A 22552-nucleotide genomic window follows, 5' to 3' on the forward strand; every position below is an offset into this window, starting at 1 on the left:
CTCCCAGGAGGGGCGTCCAGAGGCACGGGACCCGCAAATGTGAGGCCTGGGACCCGAGTCACGCCGCATCTCATCTGAGGGTCTCCCTCGGGCTGCCACAAACCCTCTAGTTGAATCCCATAACCTGCTAGCCTGTAGTCAGGGGACAGTCGAGCCTCTCTCAGCACAGATAGGCCCCCAGGACAAGCCGGGACTGGTTCTGGGGGAGGGCCCTGCACATACCTGCTACCCCCTCCCAGGGCACCGGGGGCTGGCACGGAAGGCCTGGGAAGAGACATGGGCCACCCGCCAAGCCCCCCACCCCAACCGGCCATATGCCTCCCTCCCATGGGGCAGCCATGCCCCAGCAGAGTCAGATGTGACCCCATGGCAGACGCAGGAAGGGCCCTGGGCTGCAGGCGCTGCTCTTGAAGGCCAAAGCCCCCCAGGGCCCCGGTGGGCCACCACACTGCGGAGGCTTGTGCTTCTTGGCACTGAGGCCACACGGACCACCACAGGGTGCGGGGGAAGCACGATGGACCCCAGGAACCTAGGGGCCACGAAGCATGATTAGAGAGAGCTGCTCTCATCTAGAGCGTCTGGCCAGGCCAGGGCCGCTGAGGGGGCCTCACTTGGGGAGCCTGAGGCCAGGGAGGGCAGAGGGCGTGGAGCCCGGTGAGCCCACCCGCAGGAGCCCCCGGGACAAGGGTGTGTTGTTCATCGGTCAGGCCCCGGGGAATCCTGGGATCCGGCTGGGCTCTCCCGGGCTGAGATGCAGAGTCTGGGGAGCAAGGGCCGCGGCAGCCATAGGCCCGCCGGGACCCCAACCCCGCCTGGGCCCCGCCACCAGCCCCCAAGAAGCAGAGCTGGGACCGAAGCAGCTACGACTCTGTGGCCATGGGATGGTGTGTGCGCCCCGCTGGGGCGGGGAGGGGGGTCTGCTGACCGTCTCTGCCTCCCGCTGGGACAGCCACGTGCCAGAAGAGTCCTCAGAGCCCCACAGGGTGCCAGAGGGTACTGGCGAGGAGCGTGACCTCCGTCCGGTGACTCCGCCTCCAGCCTGGTCTGCCCAGAGCTGCACGGACCCGGTGGAGGGACACACTGTCACTACTCGGAGACCACGGTCTTCCCTGCGGTCTCGAGTGCCCACCAAGGACACCAAAAGCTCATGTCTCTGGTATGTCATTTCAGGAGGGCTCCGAGCCAAGGGGTCAGCTGCTCACACTCGGCAGGGAACACACACCACCTTCTGGAGCCTTCTGAAGCAAATATCCATAATGCTCAATTATTCTGGGGGCTTCCCGAGCGGAAGGCAGCTCCGAGAGCTAATTAGCATATGCGCGAACAAGACACAAATATAGAGCTCTGGTATGGAGAGGACAGACAGCGGCGGGCCTGAGGGGGCTGCGCTGTGAGGCCACCGCGATGGGACGTGGAGTTCGTACAGCACCGCGGGGACCCGGCCCACCCCCACCCCCGGATCCGTGGCCAACACCACCCTCTCCGCCGGCCTCGAAGCCACCAGCTCCTCCCTGGGAGAAGCGGGTTCTTCTCCTGCTCACAAAAGAGGAAGAAAACAGTTGGTGGGGGGGAGGGGCAGGGCAAGAGAAAAATCGATGGCTGTGTTGCCATGGCGATGACAGCAGCCGGCGGTCCTCCCCGGTGCACTCTGCTGAGGCACAGTGAGACCGCACAGCCCCTTCCCACAGTCCGCGCCTGGGTGTGGGGCCTCCAGGCAGGGGCAGAGGCGAAGCCGACCCTCCGGGCCCCTCGGGCCCTTCCAGCCGCTGGGCTGCAGGTCAGGTCCTGGGCGGGCGTGGGCCCCACCTGGAGTCCAATCAGATCTCAGGATCTCAGCGGCCTGGGGCCTCCACGGGTGTGTCCTCTGGGGGTCCCCAGGCCATCTATCCAGGATGGCAGAGGGGCGGCCTCAGAGGGACAAGCCAGGGCAGGAGGATGTGCAGGCGTCGCCCGCCAAAGACATGCTTTGTCCTGGTCCGCGGAGGCGGGCAGGGGGCTTGGTGGGAGCTCCACGTCCATTCTCTTCTCCCCGCAGACCCCACGGCATGGGCACAGGAAGACATCGGCAGCCACCGCGAGGAGGCTGAGGGGAAGCCCCCCCACAGCCGCCCCCCCCCCGCCACCGCATGTCCCACGGGGCTCACCTCCAGCAGGCTCACCGCCTGCCAGTCCCGTCTTGCACCTGCCTGGTGTGACTTGCCAGGAGATGCGCGTGTGCACAGAGCCGAGAGTTTCGGTCTATGCTTCCCCCCAAAGCAGACACAGGTGACCAAGGTCACCTGGGAGAGGGAACTGAGGAGAGGTCACAGGAGGCCACCTACCCTCATCAGGACAGGACAGAGCAAGACCAGAAGGGCTCAGACATCCCCAGTGGTCACCCCGAGCCCCGGCCTAGTGCCAAGCAAAGATGCTGCTGTGAGCCCCTCATGGGCCCCCACCAAGGACCCTCCCTCGTCCGTGAGTGACAGTGGCTCTCCGCGATCCTGCCTGTCCCGCTACCTTGCTAACTGCCCAGGCAGGTATTGGCTCTCTGGACAGCTACTTCTCAAGCACTGACTTGCTGGAGCTCATGCAAGACGCACACAGATGTAGGCGACCCGCAGAGGACTGGGCATCCGTACGCCAAGTTGCCACGGTCAGGATGTCACAGCTCCCGACGTGCCGCCCTCTGCCAACGCCAGGGACTCCAGGCACCCACACCCCCCAGGGCTGGCACCTGGGGGAGGGGTGGAGACCTGCCTCCCAGGCTCCCGAGCCAGCACCTGCACCAGCCCTGGGGTCACCGCACTGCGGAGAGTTCTGCCCCAGCGAGAGAGCGAGAGAGAGAGAGAGAGAGAGAGAGGGAGCTGCTCTCCTCAGACGCCCCGGGGCACGTCTGGGGGACACGCCCAGCTCAGCGCAGGCGCTCTACTGCGCCTAGACTGGCGGGGCACGTGGTGGGGTCATGGGACAAGGTCCGGGGGCCAGACTGGCTGTCATGGGAGAGCACCGGGCCCCGGGGTCCGGGGCTGGCCTGGGCATGCCACTACAGGGAGGGGTTTACAAGGCTCCGCAAGCTTCCCGCGGCAGGCCAGGGCAGGAACAAGCTGACAGCAGGCCAGGCCAGGTCCTCACAGACCCTACCCAGCCCCGTCACCCAGAAAACGGGCTCAGGACCGAACTACGGCTGAAGGCCCCTCTTTGCCCCTTCCAAGCAGGAACCCTGGTAACCCCGCAAGAGGGCCCTGGATCCCCAGCCTGTCCTCAGGAGGAGACCCAGCCATGGACTGCTGTGCCCCACTGTCATTCCTGCCCTAGAGCAGACCCCTGGTTGTCAAGGGACAAGGAAACGTGCTGGAAGACCTCTCCTGCTCTCGCCAAAGCCACTGCTAACAAGACAGGGATCCGATTAGGACCTTTACTAACGTCTCCGGGCAGAGGCTCAGTCTAGGCCCTAACACCCTCACCAGGGTGGGCTAAGCGAGTACCCTGGAGGCCCCCAGGGGGAAAGCAGGTCGTCTGAGCCCAGGGGACCCTGAAAATGGACCCCCCCAAAGACCACCCCAGCCCCAAGGCCTGGGCTGCAAGGCGGGACCGAGGGAACACAGCCGAAGACAGAAAGGCCGTGCCACCAGCTCCCAGGCTGGCTTCGACCGTTCTCATCCACACAAAGCTGAGCAGGAGGACAAAGTCCAGGAATCCACAAAGGGCTGTCCAGTATCAAGCTCTGACAGATCCCCATGGCCCAGGAAGGCCAGAACAGCGCGGTCCTGACCTCTGGGGTTGCTCGGCTGCTCCTGCCCCAGCCACTTCTTCACGGGCCAGTGGAGGGGGTCTTGGTGTCAGCCGGGAAGGGGAGGGAAAGGCAGGATCTCGGCATAAAGGGGCCTCTGAGCCAGGCCCTCGGGACTTGAAATCGCTCTCACAGTGTGGGTCTGACTCAGCCTCCATATGGCACGTTCCTACTGTCGGGGTCCGACAGCAGGGGCCACATCAGACCGACTGCGGTAGGGTGCCTGACGGCGAGGCGGGGACACACGAGAGCTCCTTGGCCAGGTGGTCAGCTCCTGTGGTCAGCTCTGCCAGCCACGGCCGGGCACGGGAGGAGTGGTGCAGCCAGATCACCTCTCGGCCTCGTGAGAGCAGGCGGGCAGCCTCAGGTCCCATCCAGAACCGTGTCTGCCTTCAGGGGCCCTTCAGCCACCGCTGCAAGGTCCCTGGGGTTACACTGCCAAGGGCACGCCCTTGTGTGGCCCTGCAGCCCAGCCACCCTTGCTCAGGCCAGCAGTACCTCTAAGTGAGAGGCCAAGTTTGAGAAAACCCAGCTCTGTGCAAAGAACCAGAAAGAGGTGCCCAAATCCCACAGGGTTCTCCGTGGGTGACATGGGAACGCCGGCCTGGGCTCTTCACTTGGGGAACCACAGGTGGAGGACGGCCAAGGGCAAGGCAGTGCTCAGGCCACACCTTCCTTAATCCAGTGACTCAGGGGCTAGAGCAGGCGGGTTTCAGGCCACCTCCCAGCAGAAGTGCCTGCTGCAGGGCCGTGCCCCACACATAGCTCTGGAGCTCCCGGTGCCAGCCAACGGCGGCCCTGTAGGTGCACACGTGCCCCAGACCACTAACAGCGGCCGCTTCAGAGGCAGGGGACAAACACGAAACGGCCGTTTGTATGGATGAGGCAGCCGGAGCAGGCCGCGGACAGGACCGGTGGGCTGGATGGGAGTGTGACCCCGTGTGGGGGACACGGGAGCTCAGTGCGGGTTCTGCCGCACAGCTCTTTAAACAGCACTGCCTTCATGAAAACTCCAGAACCCTCCAGACTTCCCTGCAGAGACGGGAGGCCAAATGGTGGGCGACGTGATCCCCTGCTGCTGGCCGAGTGATTCCAGCACCGAAAGCCCGAGTCCCTTCACGCGTGTGTCAGGACCACCCCCCTCCTGCTTCCTCCCTGGGTTCTGCCCGCTCCGTGCACACAGTGGCCCTGCGGACAAGAGCCCAGGCTGTAGCTACAGGCCTCGTCCAGCAGGCAGGACGTGCTGTGGTACCCGGCCCCCTGGGAGACCACAGATGCCAGCAGCCTCGCCTGTGCAGGGGCCCAGAGCAGTGGCTGCCCCCCTGGGAGCCAATGCTGGGGACAACAGTGCATGCCACGGCACAGACTGGAGCCAGGAGCCAGCCCTTCGTGCCTGGGAGGGGGACACACCCGGCCATGGCTGCCTGTGCCTGTGGCACACAGAGGGGAGCCAGAGCAGAACCGAGGTACTGTCAGGGTGAGGGAGGGGGCAGCGGTCCAGAAGAGACGGCGGCAGGGCCTCTTTCCACTCTTCCTTCAGCTTCTCCCTGAACGGAAATGTCCCATCGCTTGACCCTTTAAGGAGTGCAGAGCCTGGAGGGACCCCAGCCGCCGCAGCACGCCCTCCCTGGCTCAGCCTGCCCTAGGGCAGGTGCTCCCATAGCCTGTGTCCCCACCGCGCCACGGAAACCCCAGCCTCCTTCAGGATGAAGAGAACCTGGCCTGTTCCCCCCCACGGACCCTTCTAGAAACATCTGCAGCCCTGTGCATGCTCCCATATCAGGCTGATGGCATTTCTAACTGCTTGTGGTCCGGACAGATCAGGAAGCGGCCCGAGCACAGGACCTCCTGCCCACCCTCCAAGGGACTCAGATGGAGGGAGTCACGGGCGGAAGGGCCGCAGCCTCTCTGAGATCCAGAGAGTCGCCCCCCCCCGCCCCCCGCAGGACCCTGGGACAGGCACACAGTTGGGGTGCCCTCCCTGGGGCCACAGGCTGGGGACTGGCCTGGAGCCTCGGACCCAGCCAGCACGCCCATCACTGGAGCTGCCAGGGAGCCCGGCGCCAGCAAGCACAGAGCCCACAGGGAGCCGAGCAGAGTGGGGCCTTGGAAGAGCTGCCCCGAGCGTGCAGATCAGAGGCTGCTGCGCTCTGTAATTACCCCGCGGCAGGCGGAGGGCACACGGGAGGCGAGCCTCAGCAGAGCCGGGAAGGCCGAGGTCTGAGAGCCACAGGCAGCCGCCCACGGCTGAGTGTGGGTGGTGCCAGCGAGGGGGTTAGAGGCGCTGCAAGAAGCTTCTGAAGGCGGCCGTCCCCAGCTCCCTGATGAAGCCGCCTGTGGGATCAGAGCAAGTCCTGCCGGCCTAGCTGCAGGGGGCAGGCCCGAGTGGAGCAGAGAGCCCTGGAGCTGGGGGCACAGAGACTGGCGGGAGCAAAGGCAGAGCGGCCGGCCGCCGACCGTGCGCGGAGATGGGCAGAGTCTGGGCAGCCCCAGCCCAGGAGCACAAAGGCCGCCGTGGGGCCAGGCTCGCACTCACGTTGTGGGAGGCTCTCCACTCCCACAACCTCGGAGTCTAACTCGAGGAGTGCGCTGCTCGAGACCCTCCCTCTGGGCAGAAGGGGCACTGGGCTCCGCAGGGGGGTGGGGGGGTGCAGGGTCCTGCCGCAGTCCGATGAGGGTCTGCCCGTGTCACTCTAACGGGGGACTGGAGGAGTCAGAACACAAAAGGGAGTGGGGCCAGGGTCTCCGACTCTCCAGCCCCCAGGAGGGAGCACACCTGAGACCCAGGCGGGAAGTCGGCAGCCAGAAGGCCGGCGAAGCCCACTGAGCCCCACGGCCAGATCACGCTTCTGAAAACGACCTCCAGTCAGAGAGCCTCCTTCCCGGGGCCTGGGCCAGCCGCCCACCCACACACTCCCCCCGGAGACCAGCTCATTCTCAGCAGGACTCCCAGCTCCCCACTCCCGTCCTGGGGGGGAAGGCCATGGCAGGAAATGATCAGAAACAGCAAGTCCACGGCACCGCAGAGGGGAAGGGCAGCAGGAAGCCAAAAACTCTAGCCCAGACAAAGGGACAGAGAAAGTTACCACGTTGAGACGGGGCTCAGCGGCTCAGGACGACATGTCATCTGCCACTCACATCACACCCCGCGGCCGCAGAAAGCCACGACCACGGGAGAAACCAACAGGCCCTTTGTCCTGGGAGCGGGGTGGGGCATGCCTTGTCGGCTCGCTGATCAGCACGGGGGGCTCTCGAGACTGGGACGTGACACAGAACCCACATCTGTCATCGGGGGACAGGTGTGCTCTCTCCCCGAGCACACGTGCGCACACGGGGCCCCGGGCCGGACAGAACAGCCCGTCAGGAGCCGAGACCCTCACCTGGGTCGTGACCAGCCTGCAGAAGGGGAGGGGAGAGGAGCCCACGCTGATGCCCCTGGCAACCCACTGAGGGAACTGGGCACGGAGGGGCCAGGACAAATCACGTCCTCGGCGGGTGACCTCAACACCTGAGACACCAATGACACTGCTGCGTGGGGACGGTGGCCGAAACAGGCCACCGAACCCCAACCCGTCCACACAGCCAAGAGCAAAGCATCCCAAATGTGAAATTTCCACCAGGGCCTCAAGGCGGTGGGCAAAGCAAGAGACTCAGAAGGGCCCAGGAGATCTCGTCTTTCTCAGCAGGTCACCGTGTGGGCCAAGTTCAGGCCGGGGGTCCCCCGGGCGGCATCATCTGTCCCTGGTACATGGCACCTTGAACGCCCTGAGTTATGACAATGAGAACAAGTGCCTCCTGGCGTCTGAGAAGCGAGGCTAGTGTACCCCCCCAACCCCCGAGCTGGGCTGGCCAAGAGGGCCAGTAGCTGCGTTATCTGGGCCAGGGGTCAGGGTGGTGGGGGGAGGGGGTCCTGTCCACGCAGATGTGGGATGAGAACGTGAGAAGGGAACGTGGCTGCCCGAGCCACACTCAGAGGGGAGCCCTGCCAAGACCCACAGAAGCCGCTCGAGCCGGGCGCAAGCCCATGGGCTCACTCCCGTCCCCGGGGGTGACGGCACTTCCGCAGGGAGCACCCGGGGCTGCCTGCCCCGCAGCCCAGCACCACGTCTGAGGCGGCCTAGCAGGGCAGCACCGTGGAAGTCACCGTGGGGCAGGGCTCGGCATTGCGGTCCCGTGCACACACTCGTTCAGAGCAGCAGAACCCCCCAGAATAACCCAAGAGCCGACAGAGAGAACACAGAAACGTGGCGTTCCCGGTGTGTTCGTGGAATGTTCCACAGCAGCCAGCAAGGGCACTTGCTGCAGGGACGGGCTCCGGGCAGCCCCCGAAAGCACAGACCCGCCCTCCCAGGGCTCCGCCACCCTCCCAGGGCTCCGCCACCCTGCCTTGCTCCAGACCGCGCTTAGTCCTGCCAGAACGCCTCGCCTGGGCCCCTGCACTCGGGCGCCCGTCCTCTGCAACCGGGTCGCAGCTCAACACCCGGCTCTGGTCAGCCCACCCGTGGCCCTGGAGGCACCCTCCCCACAACACACACAGGCGCACAGTCGGAAGATCTGCAACACCCCAGGGACGAAGACCCCCAACGTTTCCAGGAGGAGAAACACAGAACACTCACCGGAAACTGAAACCCCGCATGGGAGAAATCAGCAGCCCAGCGCGGGGGCCCAGAGGACAGTGGGTGGTGTCCCCAAGCCCGAGACAGGACCGCATCCTGTCTGCGGTTCTAAGTCAGCCAAGCCTCTGGCTAAGTAGAGATGCGGCTGCAGACACACGAGGGCTCAGGTGCTTTCCTACACACATGCCCAGGATCCCCCAACTGAGGGAGAAACAGAACCAGAGCACGTGGTCCTGGGACTGGAAAAGGGACTCCCGGTGGACGGTGGGGGGGGGGGGGGGGCGCAGGCGGGAGGGATCCGAGCGAGCAGGAAGGTGGGGCTGGGGACGCGCTCCCGAGGGGGAAGAAGCAGCTGCACGAGCCAGCACCGTGGCCGAGGGTCTGGGAACGGATCAGCAGAAGCAAACCGAGAACCAAGCAAATGAAGAAAACAGCCAAGACGGAAGTTATAAGCACAGTCACAGGAGCGATAAAAATCCACACCCCAAATCAATTAACCGGACTTCCCTGAAAACAGATGCATTTGTTCTCCCAAAAACAACTCCAGAACTGGAAAGCAAACGGCCCCGGGAGAAACCATCTGGGAGCCCCGCACCTCTGCCCCGGACAAAACCCAGCCGGGGAGGGCGGGAGCACAGACCCAGCCGAGGAGAAGCGAGCGCGGGAGAGACGCTGTCGCGCTGCCTCACGAGCAGGATGCGGATCTGGAAATGCCCAAACTGGAAACAGCCCAGACGTCGCTCAGCAGAAGGCAGAACCAGCCGGCGCCTCCATCCAGCGGGAAGCCCTTGGCGCCGAGGAGCGAGGGGCCGCTGGCGTGAATGACTTCCACGAGAATTCTGCAGCTAGAAGCAGCCAGGCCCAGAGCAGACCACGGCACGCGCCCCGCAATCCCACCGCTCACTTCCTGTGCAGAAACAAGCCAGACTCCAAGGTCACGACGGGTCACTGCCCGATGTCCGGAGCCGCTGAGCACGCAGAGGACAGGGGATGAGTGGCTTCCAGGGGCTGGGAGGGCCACTGGGGTTGGGGTCTTCCGGCCGGAGTGGGTGATGGGCGAGCTTTGGAACCAGATGCCAGTGAGCAGCCCCGACCTGCGGGGCCTCAGAGAACGGGAGAACTGGCTGACCAGGGGAGCCCCATGTTTGCTGCCACAGCACGTGGTGAGAGGACACAGGTCTGTTTGCCTAACACCTGACGCACGCAGAGGACATTTCTGTCCAGTGCTGGCCCTCCACGCAAGCCTCGGGAGAGAGTCCAAACACTCAGGAAAGCAAACTGGAAACTCCCTCATTCCAGCCGGGATGGGCCGAGCTCCTGGAGCGGTGAGGGGCCGTCCCTGCCCTGGCGAGCTCCCTGCCTTGCCGCCCGGCTCTGCAGCACAAGTCCGCCCCGCTGCTCACTGGGTCCCGCCACCAGGAAGCTCTGGGACCTCAGGATGGTTCCGCACATGCCCACCTTCCTCCTGGGGCCACAGAGACACCCGTTTTCCCGTGGGCAGACCCTCGCCCTTCTGTGAGTGTGACCACAGGGCCCATGTGTGACCCTCGTAGCCACAACTGACCCCATGGTCAAATGCCCTTCTCGCAGACAGGAGCCCATGTGCAAACTCACTTGGGTCACGCACAACCCCAGCTCCCCTCCGAAGGGATCAGAGGCCTAGCCCGTGGCCGCCAGAGCTGCAGCCAGGACGCCCAGGAGGTGCGGGCAGGCCCGCAGGTGGCCTCTGAGCCTGAGCGTCCCCCATGCCACCGGTGAGGCCGCACCTGCACACCTAGGGCCCCCTGCGTCCTCCCGTATCTGCCAGGGGCAGGGAGCCCCGTCGTGTCCGTGGAGGCCAGACGGCTTCCCTCTACGCCGAGAGCGCAGCACAGCCTCTCAGATGCCAGAGGAGGGTCTGCCTGGCACCCATGCAGGCAGAGCCCACCCATCGTGCGGGGTCCGGCCCCAGTCACGCGTTCCACCCGGCAGGTTGCCCCCGGCCCCGTAAGTCTCCAGAGCTGCGGCAGTGTCTTCGCTGGACACGGCCTGGGCCTGCCAGGGAACTGGGCCGGCTGGGCATCCGCGTCCCTGAACAAGGCAAGGCCAGAGCCCCCGCAGAGTGCCACGGTGGAGAGAACCCACATGCGGCAGCGGACAGTGTGAAAGGCCATACGGGCCGTGGGGGTGCCGGGGGAGGGAGCTGGCCTGCTCCGCCCGCGGACAGCCCGGTGCCCCACACCTGCGGGCGCGCCCAGGGCCTCTGGGCGCGTGAGGAGCGACATGAACTCACAGCACAAAATTTGCAAAACAGTGAAAGTGCAGAGAGAACGACCCATGCCAGGGTCCCCTACGGCGCTTCTGGGCTCTTTCCTCAGGTTACCACATGCGCACACACCAGGTCACCCCACGCGGGCTGGCGTCCCGCCGCCCTGCTATGCCAGGTGTGCTCCCCGTGACCTCAGATCCACCAGCCACGTGGATCTGCCCGGGTCCTCACCCCACGCTCTGCTCCTCGGGGGGACTGACCCACCTGTGTACACCCTGAAGCTGCCCAGCGCACCCCACCTGTGGCCAGCGCGCACCCCACAGTCTTTGCTGGCTATAAGGGTCACGGTTCTCTCAGAAAAGCTTCTTGTTTGATGAGGACAACGTGATCCCCAGTGGAAGCAGGACCAGACACAGGAGAGGACCTCAGCCCTGCCCCGCCACAGGTGGCGACCCGGCCCCCACCTGGGGGTCTCTGCCGCATCAGAGGTCTTACCGAGTTCTTTGGAGCCCTGGCTCTCGCTGGCTAGCTCGCCCATCTTCACGAGGGCGTCGAAATAGCCTTTGGCAGCGTAGGTCACACCTGAGAGAGGAGAGAACAGCTAGTGCCCTCCCTGTGGATGGACAAGACCCTCAGCACCCACGCCGAGCTCGCGGTGCGCGCCAGTCCCCTGAGCTCCGCGGCCCTTCCACCTGGGCTGAGTGTACCCCGTTTCTTGCTGGCGTTCTCCACTCGCTGGAACCGTTAGAGCTGCTGCTCTAGGAACCTGACCGCCCTGCCCAGTCAGGCCCGCCAGCCAGCCGGGGGCTGCCAGTCAGCTACTCAGGTCAACTGCTGGGTGCCGTCGTCAGCCCCGCGGGCTGGGTGAGAGGTGGCAGGGCCCACCGAGGAATGTTGCGAGACCACACCCTGCCGGGCAGGACACGGCAAGAAGCTGTGCACACAGAGACCCCCAGCCAGCCGTGGGCAGACAGCGCCCCTCACCTCTCCAAGCTGAGGCCACACCGCGGGCCCACCGCACACCCCACGGTGACTGTGGCCACCCGGGATGTGCTCCTGGTGCCCAAGGAAGAGCCCAGTGCCCGCCGACCCCCTGCAGGGGCCTGCCCACCCTGCAGGCTGGGGAAGGACAGGGTGCTGGGAGCAGCGCCAGCCGTGGGTGGCCACCCTCTTATCTGCTCCCGCTGGAGCCCTGGCCGGGGCGTCCAACTGGGCACACCATCGCATCTGATCTAGATGGCTTCCCACGAAGCACGTGCCCAGGAGCACGCCCTCAGCAGCCCCATGGCTGGACCACATCTGCTGCTGGGAGGGGAGGGCTCCTCAGAGCCGATCAGAGAAAAGCCAAGCCCGGCGTGAGGGGGGCATAGGGGAGGCCAAGTGCAGCCGAGGGGACAGGGGCGATGTGTCTGCTGAGAAAGGTGCCAAAGGCCATGCTGGAAAAACGGGCAGCGGGGGAGCCCTGATTCTCCATACCCGGCCCCTGGAGAGCCTCACAGGGGCCCCCAGTGGGTGCAGAAAGGCCCAGAAGGAGACCTGGCCTCACATAAAAGGGCAGGGCGTGGCCATGACTGGGACTGACTGGGAGTGACATGACGGCTCCCCACGAGGAGGCCAGGTGAGGCTGCAAAGGGTCCTACAGAGGGCGGCTCCGGAAGGGCAGCCCCATCAACCCCGTGCAAGGCCCAGGAGAAGTCCGCCCCAGCCAGGAAGAGAGGAAAGCCCGGTCCGGCTCCACGGGCACCGCGAGGGCCTTTGCTCGCAGTACCCGAGGCCCCAGCTCTGCCCTCCTGCCCCTTCCCTCTGCCGCTGGCCTGCAGACTGGGCGCCTGTCCTGCGTGCAGCGTGCTCTGGCGCAGCAGACCTGACGGGACGTTCACCCGCAGGCTGGGCCAGCTCTCAGCTCCTGGCAGGCGCAGAGGTCGCCACCAAAGCCAGGGACCTGCCATCGTCATGAAGACCCTACAGGCCAGCTTTCAGCTTGAGGCGAGCAGCTGGGCCTCCGTTCTTGCGGGGCTCCTGGGGCAGTGTCCCTGTGCACGGGGCTGTGGGGCAGAGGGAGGGCAGCTCGGGAGAGCCTGCGTGGTGCAGAACACAGTGTGCGCCCCGAAACAGAAGGCCGTGCAAGGCCCCACCCCTCCACGCCCACAGGGAACCAGGGAGACGCCAGGGGCTGCCAGCAGCGCCGTCCATCTGCACACAGCAGGAGCCCAGGAGCCCTGCCCCGCACTCCTGGCGTGATCTGTGTGGGACATCAAGGCCGCTCTCCTTCAAAAGGGTCAGAGTGCAGCAGCCTCGCTTAAGAGGACCAGGGCCGCGGTTGGAAGGCTATGTCGTCGACCCGCACACAACCAGAGACCCTCCCTGCCCGAGATGGGGCCAGTGGGCAGGACTGTGGCCAGACACCTCCAGGAGCAAACCAGCAAGGCCGCTGTCCAGGAACCCGGTTCCACTGGCTTCTCTGTCCCCAGGTGACCATGAGACTGCCCAGCACTCTCCTCACCGTCCCCAACCCGAAGTCCCACCCAACCGCATCCCCACAGGGCCGTACACAACCCAGGACAGCAGTCAGACGCTGGTGTACGCTCTGCACGAACAGCCTCCCTGCTGGGGGGAGCGGCTCTGCTGACGAGGATGTCACAGCTAGAGCAACAGCCTGACACTCACCCTGCAGAGACACTGGGTGGGGAAACCAGCATTGGGCCCTGAGAAGCGGGCATCCCTGACCGCAGTGTGACTCGGCCGGCCCCCGCTGGGCTGGAAGGGCCAAGACACACCCGCAGCACATGCTGGCACCAATGCCCCCTCCCCAAGCGAGGGCCCTGAGTCCCGGGTCTCTGTGAATGGTGCAGGCCCCAAGCCCTACGCCCAGTTCTACAGACGCAGGTTCTGAGGACAGACATCCACAACCACCATCTTCAGGTGCCGTGGGCTGACACTGAGCCCAGCCCCCAGCACTGCACACTGGGTGCAGACTCCGGCACTCACAGGCCTCCAAGGCGCGGCCCCCACCCTCCCCCCCCCCACTGCATCCAGGCCCCCGAGCTGCTCCCACCCCGTGGCCTCACCCGCCAGGGCCTTCTCGTAGTTCTTCCCCATGGCAATGAAGTTCCGGAGACTGGGGTTGAACTGCTCCATGATGGTCTGCGAAAAGCAAGAAGAGAAAAGGCGTGAGTGACCCCGGTGACCAAGGGACCCCAGGAGTGTCCCAACAGCAGGAGAAAACCCACAGGTGAAGACCACGAGGGCCCAGCCAGGCTTCTGGAGTACAGACCCCAGCCCTGCCCTCGGGCAGACCTGGCCCCAAGCCTTGGGTGTCACCTCCGCATGGTGGGGACAAGGACACGGCACTGTGCTGGGCTTCTGCGGATGGAACAATCCGCCCCGGAGCACGGGCCGCGGCTGCTGCTGGGGCTCTGCTCCCGTGGACAGGGGCTGAGTCAGCCGAGGAAACCCTCCTGCCCGGCACACGCGGCGCCGCCCAGCACCCCTAACCCGGAAGTCTTCACTCGACACATCAGTCACCAAACGTCAGCTCTGATGAGAGGGACCCGCAGCCTGGTCTGCAAACACCCCGCGGTGAATGACCCACGGGCCGGGTCTTTTGCCCAACAGACTGCACTTCTTCGCCGGAAGAAATCAGATTTCCACCACCAAGGCCAAATCAAGGCTTTCGTCACGAGGCACAGACACAGGTGCCCGAACGCCAGCAGCAGGCGACGGCCACGGGCAGCAGGCACCGCCCGCCGAGAGCCGGCCCAGCCGGCAAGGACACCGCACGGAACCTGCGAAGAAGACCCGTCTCGGCCACATGCTGTGTGCCCAGTCCACGATGACAACGCGCACGTGTCTGAAGTTTCCTGAGGATGGGTGAGAGCAGGCGCCCCCGAGGGCAACGCCCCGCCCTGCCCCCTGCCACGGGGTCCTAGAGGCTTCTCCATGAACTGAGGCGGGCGCCCTCACCCCAGCCCTGACCTGTGCACGGCTCCGGCCCCCATCACGCCCGTTCTGGCCCCTCCTTGCCCTCGGCCCACGGGAAGGGCTCTGGCGCTGCCGCCCGCCCTGGGGTGCAGCAGAGGGATGCGGCCCCGCGCTCACAGGGGCCGAGGCCCCCCAGAGCTCGCACCCGCTCACGGACGGGGCCGGACTGAGGCTGGCGGAGGGGGCCCCACTGGGCGCTATGCCATGCGGGGAACAAGGGAAGGAATCAGGGTGGGCGCGCCTTCCCGTGGGGACACAGCCGAGGGACGGGCACCTGCTATGCGCAGCCCCAGCACTGAGGGCGCGGGGGGCCAGCAGTGACCCTGCCCAGTGCCACCGCTGGGCAGCCGGCCGCCGGAGCGCCAAGGCCCGCCAGGACCACACAGCAGGCAGAAGTGCCCTGCGTGGGCAGAGAGCACGGCGGCGGGCCACAGGCTCCTGCAGGCAGGAAAGCAGGGGAGTGGGGCCCCTGGGAGTACCGGGCACAGCAGAACAGCAGGCAAGCCCAAAGGTCGGTGAGGAGGTGGGAAGGGGCCAGCCCACCGCCCCACAGCTTCACCGCCTGTGTGCAGAAGGCCCTGCTTTCCAGGCTGGATGGGAAGCTGAGGGAGGGTCTAAGCCATGCGGTCCAGCGACATTCCAAAGGGAGACTCTTGCGCTGGGGCCCCCCACTGGAGCTGCTCTGGGACCTAAGAAGCGGGGCCCTTGGGAGAAGGGGCTGGCCCACGTGTCCCGGGGATGTGGCACCGTGATGTGGGGACAAATGGGGCATGCGGGGGGCCGGATGGGGGGAAGCAGGCGAGATGCAGGTGGCTGGGCTGGGGACCCAGGAATCTAGATGTGCCAAATCCAGGGAGGACCTGGGAAGAGGAACTGGGACGCCCTAGCGGGCAGCAAGTTCAGGCAGACGGCGAGAATTCTGAGTGGGAAGCTGGGTTTGGGGGTGGTCCCCATCGGGGGAGAACGCAGGGCCTGTGGGAGCTCAAGCTGCCTGCAGACCTGGGGGCAGAGAAAGGCTCGTGATTCATGCGTAGCTGTCCTTTCTCTTCCTCTTTTTTTTTTTTGAAATTTTTTATTTATTCGTGAGAGAAAAAGAGAGAGAATGCTAGCGGGGGAGAGAGAGAAGCAGACTCACTCGCTGAGCAGGGAGCCCGACTCGGGGCTTGATCCCAGGGCCCTGGGACCATGATCTGAGCCAAAGGCACCCCATGTGTCTGGTCCGGAAAGGAGTCAGGGTGCGGCAGGGCCCTGAGTCCGGTGTTCTTGGTGTCTGCAGGGTTGCAGAGTTGCAGGAGTGTGGGGGTGCGGGAGACCCTGTGCTCCTGTGTGTGCACGCTAATCCACTCCTGTGTGTGTGCACGCTAGTCCACACGTGCACCGGGTTTCAGCACAAAGCGTGTTTCTCACTGTGGGGCTGGGCCCAGGTGTGAGCCACTGCCCTAGTGGGTGCGGGTGCCAAAACACGCTGCCTTCTCAGGACTGCGGCCCCCCGGCTCCCGGGCAGCACCCCAGCCTCCCGGCCAGAACAGGACGCTCTGCCCAAGCTCATCCTTCGAGCCCCATTAGCATCCTGAGCAACAGCCGGAAACAGGCCAGGAGCCACCCAGGCCGAGCGAGGGGATCACCGTGGCAGCGCGCCCACACCCTCCCAGCGACACACGGGGACAGCCGCCAGGTTTCGCTCCCTCAGCAGGGCAGCTGAGCTCATGCGCCAGGAATGCAGGAGTGAGCAGGCAGGGCAGGGCGGGCGCTGGGGTTCCGGTCAGGCCACCTGGGCAGGGCAGGTGGCATGGACACCAGGTCTGGTCACGCAGTGGCCGCTCTCTTACCTAGAGGCGGCGGCAGAGGCGGGACTGTGTCTGCCTCCGGCCGCTTGCTGCTCTGTGCAGAGCCCACTCGCTGGTCTCCCAGGGAAGCAGCCGGCCACCTGCCTCCCAGGCACTGACGTCCTCGAACCCTGGCAGTCAGAGGCCTGGCACGGGGCTCCTCTGACCTTCCTGCACGGCCCGCGGCCGTGAGCGCGCTCTCCACCCGCCCCACCACTGGCTCCGCGCCCCAGGCCCCCAGCGAGGCAGGAGCATCACGGCTTCACCGGTTCTCACGCAGGGGAGGAAGGCTCCGCGGCCTGTCCCTGGCCACCCTGTACTGTTTCCCAGAGGGGAAGGGATGTTGCTCACTTGTCATGGGCTCTGCACAGGGCTAGCTGAGACCCGAAGACCCACACCCTCCAGCAGGGGTCTGTGCGCTTGAAGAGGGGAAGGGGCTGCTTTTCCTTGTGGAGACCCCGCCCAGGCTGCTTAAACAGCAAGGCCGGGCGCAGCCTGCATCCTGACCTGCGGCCAAGTGCTGCTGGCCTCACGCTCGTCCGACGCACAGGGCCCCAGAGCGTCACGTCGCACAGAGACGTGCCACCACCCCATACTCACAGGGCCATGTTCCCCAAGCCAGGCCACCATCCCACAATGTGAGCCCTGACCAGCTCTGCCCCTCGTGCCGTCTACACAAATGAGAGCCGCACGCTGACCTCAGTTCTGTTGTGGCACCTGGACGCCGTGTGTGTGTCCCTCTGGCAGCTTTTGTGGGCTAAGAATCAGCCCGCGGACTGTGAACGACAGAGCGGACGGCGCTCACTCAAGATGGGGTTCTTTTCTCAAAGGACACACGACAGCACCAAAAGCACATTTTCTCTAACGATTCTCCTTTTTCTTCAAGATTTTATTTATCTTGGGGAAAAGGGGGGAACGCAGGCACAGGTGCACGTGAGAGCGGTGGGGGGGGGGGGCAGACGGAGAGATGCTCCGACAGACGGCCCACCGCGCCCGGAGCCGGACACGGAGCTCAGTCCTGGGATTCGGAGATCCTGAACTGAGCTGAAACCAGGAATCAGATGCTCAACTGACCGGGCCATGCAGGCTCCCCTCTCATGACCTTCTCCAATCAGGTTTCTCTTCTCCAGCTAACTCCGCCATAAGAACGTAGCATACGACGCTCAGGACACGCACGGCGTGTTAACTGCCTGTTCACGTGCTTGGTCACGCTTCTGGCCAGCGCCGGCCTGTCGGCCGTTAGAGGCACAGGTCGCAAGCGGATCTCGGACGGGCAGGGGCTCGGCCGCCTGGCCTCCACGTCACTCGCATCACGCCTGCGTTTACCTTCAGTCGCGTGGCTCACTCACTGGTTCGCATCTATCACAGATGCTTGGGGTACCAACAGGGCTGCGGGGAGATCTGCCCAGGGCCCCTGGACGCCCTCCAAAATACACACTGAGAGAGGGTTAGAGAGAGGAGGTGTCTCTGCCGGACACATTCACAAGCTCAGACGAGCTGGGCAGTCACCCTCCTGCTGGGACATCCCAGTGCCAGATGCCCCGGGCCCCCCTGGAATCTAACCGGACCTCTACGCAGGGGTGCCCCTGAGGACCCCAGCCACACTTTTCTCTAAGAGCACGAGGGAGGGGACAAGCACCCCTGCACAGGTGGCTGTTGGTAGGACCCCAGCACGCTGGGAGCCCTGGGAGCCTTCCTGCCTGGGCGCTCTGGGACGCTCCCCGGGCATTTCGATTTCTTCTGCAGCCACAGGTCTGCCTGGCCAGTGAGAGGCCTGGTCTCCACTTTGGGGGCTGAGGAGACGGGCCAACACGCTTTCAGAAAGGCGCTCTGGCGAGGGGCTTTGTGCCCACCTGCTCCCGGGCCTGTGTCCGGCCGCACCACTCGCTCCCTCGGGAGTTCTGTTCACGCCTCCGCCCCGGCTCCGAGGCACGGCCCCCTCCAGCACCCTCCCGGCCGGGCAGCCACAAAGAGCGAAGTCCCTCTGCTGACAGGGCAGGTGACCTGCCTCTGCTTCCCCTCCGGCCCCTCCCACGCGGCGAGGACGGCCGGGGTGGGTGCGTTGGCCGCTGCCCTGAGCACACGGGCGCGTGCAGGGTGAGGCCGAGCCAGGCTTCCCTTCCCTCAGCACCTGGAAGAGCTCCTCTAGGGGATGAGGTGGCGCCAGGACCCCGGCTGGCCTCTAAGCCCCGCCACCCTGTACTGTCACCCCACCGATCCGGGGGCGCAAGCACCCCAATTCTACAGACGGACAGAGAGAGGCCTGGGGAGGTCCAGAACCCGCCCACTCGTTCCAGGCGGACCCAGATGGCCACATGGGTCTGAGCTCACCCTTCACCGCACACGGGCCGCACCTCTGTCTTGACGGTTGGAGAGGGTGCCATCCGACCAGCCCGCCGGCTCTGCGCTGCCTCAGGAGCCCCTCCAGCGATACCAGAACGAGGCAAAGGCCAAGTTGACGGGCATCTGCTCTGTGACCCCTACCGGAGGGCTGATGCCCAGGTGCCCGCCCCTTCGCTTACCCAGGACGCACAGCCTCCAGCAGGGGAGGGGCCCCGTGCCTGCCCTCGTGCCCCACCTCCGCGACTGCAGGGTGAACAGGCACCAGCTCTGGGGCCCGCTGTCCAGGAGCTGCCCGGGTGGGGGCGGCCATCCTCCAAGGGAGGTCTGCCCGCCACGGCCCCCATGAAGAGCACGGACTCCCTGGGGCCCTGGGGAAGGGCGAGGGGACAGGGTGGGCAGCGGGGGGACCACCAGGCTAAGTCAGGAAAGCCTGGCTTCTTGGGGCAGCTCTGAACGACTCCCACCTGGGGGCAGGGGCAGGTGGAAGGTTCTATCCCCCTTTAAAAATAGGAACAGCTGTCCTGACGGTCCTTTCTGAAGGAATAAAACCAACCCGGGGCATTCAGTGAGTGTGTTGGGGGGACCTTCCTGGAGGAGGCGAATCCTGAGTTGGACCTCGCTGGGTTAGAGCCGAAGGAAGGGTACGACTGTGTTCATACTTGCTCAGAAAAGAACTGCGGTGAAGCTTCCGGAACAAAACAGCCACCACGGTGATGCTGAGAGAGTGAAGGCCAGCAGAGGACATAGAAAATGCCCCCCTAGGGGCAGGGACAAAGCAGGCCGACCCCAACCCACACACGTTACCCTTCCACAGCATCAGCGCCCCCATTCCCTCCACGGGACCCAGGTCACAACTCCCCGCCACGGGCACACGAGGCCTCAGCCCCACAGCCTCCCACAGAGATGAGGGCCCCATGGGGGCCCGGGGAGGCCGATCCAGCCGCAGACTCCAAGGAGGCAGCGTTTAGAAGCAAGGAAACGACCCCAGACTACTGCAGAATACAGAGGCTGCAGTCCTGCCCACCCCCCGCCTCGGGAGGGCGGCAGCCGCGGGACCCCAGGGAAGGGAGACTGAGCTGCCTCCCCGCCCCGAGGTGACGGTTCCTGCCCCATCAGCTTACAGTCAAGCGACAATTCATGTCTCTGGCCTGGCACCTGGTGGGGTCGGGGGCCCGGAGGCCCCAGGAGCAGGGATGGCCAGAGGCACTGGCAGAGCAGCTCAGGGACAAGGGACGGAAGTCTGGCTGTCTCTGGAGCCCTGGCTCCCTGCAGGGAGGGGACAGCCCGCCCAGGAGCGAGGAGCCACCCGAGCGGCCGCCGGCAACCGCACTCCCCTCTCCGCAGCCTCACAGGGCCGTCGTCTCCTTAGGCCTGGACACTGGACACACCGCGCAGCAGGGTCCAGACACGGCCCCCAACAGCCCGGCCACCCCTCTCCTGTCTGGGAGACACACTCCGTCCACGTTGACTTGAGGGGGGCACAGCCCCTTCTGCCTCCCACCGCAGATACCTTCCAGCGGCTGGTCACCTGCCCCTTACTGCTGGGCCCCACACCAGGGAACCTGTGTACTTAGGTCACTTCCTATCCACTCTTGGCACCGAACTGAAGCCTGTGTTGCCTGCCCGCTGCTTTCAGGATAAAATTGCAGTGTGCTCCTGGGGACAGCTCAGTGTCGCCGTGACCCGAGATTGGCTGTGTGACTGAGGCTGGAGAGAAACCATCCTGGCCCCAAACACGAGCAGCCTGGAAACCTGTCCCTCCGATTCAGCAACGGAGCACCCAGGACACCCCACCGACCATACCAGCCCCATGCTCCTCGCATGAGCTAAAGTGCCGCACCTGGTGCTAAAGGCAGACTCAGTCCCCTAAAAATGCATGTGCTGAAGTCCCAGCCCCCAGCACCCCAGAACGTGACTGTACTTGGAAAGACAGTCTTGACAGAACTAATTAGGCTGAATGAGGTCATCAGGGTGGGCTGTGTTCCAGTCTCACTAGTGTCCTTCTAAGAAGGGATCAGGGCACAGATGTACACAGAGGCACAACCTGGGGGGGCGGAGGGGACTCGGGCAGAAGGTGGCCATTGGCCAGTCCAGGAGAGAGGCCTTGGGAGAACCAGCCCTGCCCATGCCTCGCTCTCAGACTCCAGGCCCCACCGCCATCAGAAATCAGTGTCTCGTGGAAGCCGCTGCCTACAGGGCCGTGTCACAGAGGCCGGAGCATCCAGATCACCCAGAGACACTAGGCCAACCCCCAGTCACCACGTGAATGCCCAGTGTTGACAACACAACCAAGTGTGGTTCCTGCTTGCCCAGTTAGAACGTTCCACTGACCCGCCCTTGCCCTGCTGAGGCTCTGACCCGAGTTTCACAGGGCTGGGCGCCCGCTGGATGAAAAATTACCCATGAACAAGCAGAAAAGCAGCCTCGGAAGGCTCTGGAACCGCCCCCCCGACCCCCACTGCCCTCATGTTCTACAAGTTGGGCGGCCGGTAGGCTGTCACGCTGAAGGGAGCAACAGACCACTGGGCACCCAGGAAGTCACCGGCAGCGCGGAGGCCTCTGCCCGGGCCTTCCTGCCCTGCCGCTGCCCGCCCCCTCTCTGGAAGCCAGGGATGACAACCAGCGTGTTCTCCGTGCTCCCAAGTCTCCTAGGGGCCTGTTCGCTCGCTAACAAGAAAACAGCCACACAGAGGCTGAAAACTTGCCTGAAGTCTGTGGGACCCCGAACGGAAAGACAGACGGCCCCAGGCTTCAGCAGGCCTGCTTCCAGCCCGGGCTCAGCCACGGGCCAGCTGACGGCCTTGGAACACGCTGCTTCACCTCCCTGGGGCTCCCCCGCCAGTGGGGAACAGCCAGGACCCCCTCGAGAAGCCGGCTGAGGGTAAAGGAGGTCACGTGCACAGCCCCCAGCGCGCTGCGTGGCCTGCGGCCATCGAGGCTCCCCACGATCACCAGCCGGCTGGGAAGCGCGGGTGGCCCGTGGCCGGAGCTCGGTCTGCCCCACCCCCGAGGCAGAGCCAGACAGAGAGCGCGGGACACAGCCCACGTTGCAGCCCCTCGCAGGACTCCTGCTGTCGGCCCGACCGCAGCCGTCGGCCGAGAGGTGCCGGCCGGCCACCCTAGCCCGGGGCCGGCAAGTCCCTGGTTCCCCAGGGCAAGACGGCCACGGCTGGAGTGCGACTGGTCCCTGCACCGCAAGGACAAGGCTTCTGTGGGTGGGCGGCAGCGACTGAAGGGGGACAGACAACAGGCCTTTTCTGCCAGACAGCATCTCGCAGGGCAGGGCCTGACCAGCCCGAGAGTGGGCTCACGGGGGCAGCAGAGGACCCTTGGTCATTCCCCGCTCCGGCAAGGAGACTTCTGGCTCTGCCACAAGCCTTCCATTTCTTTTTCGGATCTTACTTCTTTATTGGGGGTGGGGAGAGAGCGAGCACGAGGGGGGGAGGAGAGCCGAAGGGGAAGCGGGCCCCCCACTGAGCAGGGAGCCCGACACAGGGCTCGAGCCTGGACACTGAGATCACCACCTGAGCCAAGGGCAGTCCCGTAACTGACTGAGCCCCCAGGGGCTCCAGAACCCCACTTTAAAGAGCCCTGCCAAAAGCAGGCCCGCTGTGACCGTGCGTGGTTCCCGGGCAAGGCACACGCCCTGTTGGACAGAGTCCCGGCTCCGGAACAGGGGCGCCCCTCCTACACCCTCACACCATCCTCACTCCCAACTCCAGCAGCAAGACATCAATTTTGTTTTAAAAGATTTATTTAGGGGCGC

The 22552-nt window shown here is 65.2% G+C and overlaps 1 protein-coding gene across 7 annotated transcripts in view; it reads right to left on the reverse strand.

The window, feature by feature from the left end:
• BAIAP2 (BAR/IMD domain containing adaptor protein 2) overlaps positions 1-13780 on the reverse strand; it is a 47058-nt gene extending 33278 nt beyond the window's left edge. For all 7 annotated transcript variants that reach the window (XM_059379631.1, XM_059379630.1, XM_059379626.1 and 4 more), the window contains exons 1-2: positions 13705-13780; positions 11132-11218 (exon numbers count right to left, since the gene is read on the reverse strand). In XM_059379631.1, coding sequence (XP_059235614.1) covers positions 11132-11218; positions 13705-13774 — 157 coding nt within the window. In that variant the 5' untranslated portion in view covers positions 13775-13780. The remainder of the gene's footprint in view (positions 1-11131; positions 11219-13704) is intronic.
• Between the last annotated feature and the right edge of the window lie 8772 nt (positions 13781-22552).

This window comes from Mustela nigripes, chromosome 16, assembly GCF_022355385.1.
Source record: "Mustela nigripes isolate SB6536 chromosome 16, MUSNIG.SB6536, whole genome shotgun sequence".
NCBI classification, from domain to species: Eukaryota; Metazoa; Chordata; class Mammalia; order Carnivora; family Mustelidae; genus Mustela; species Mustela nigripes.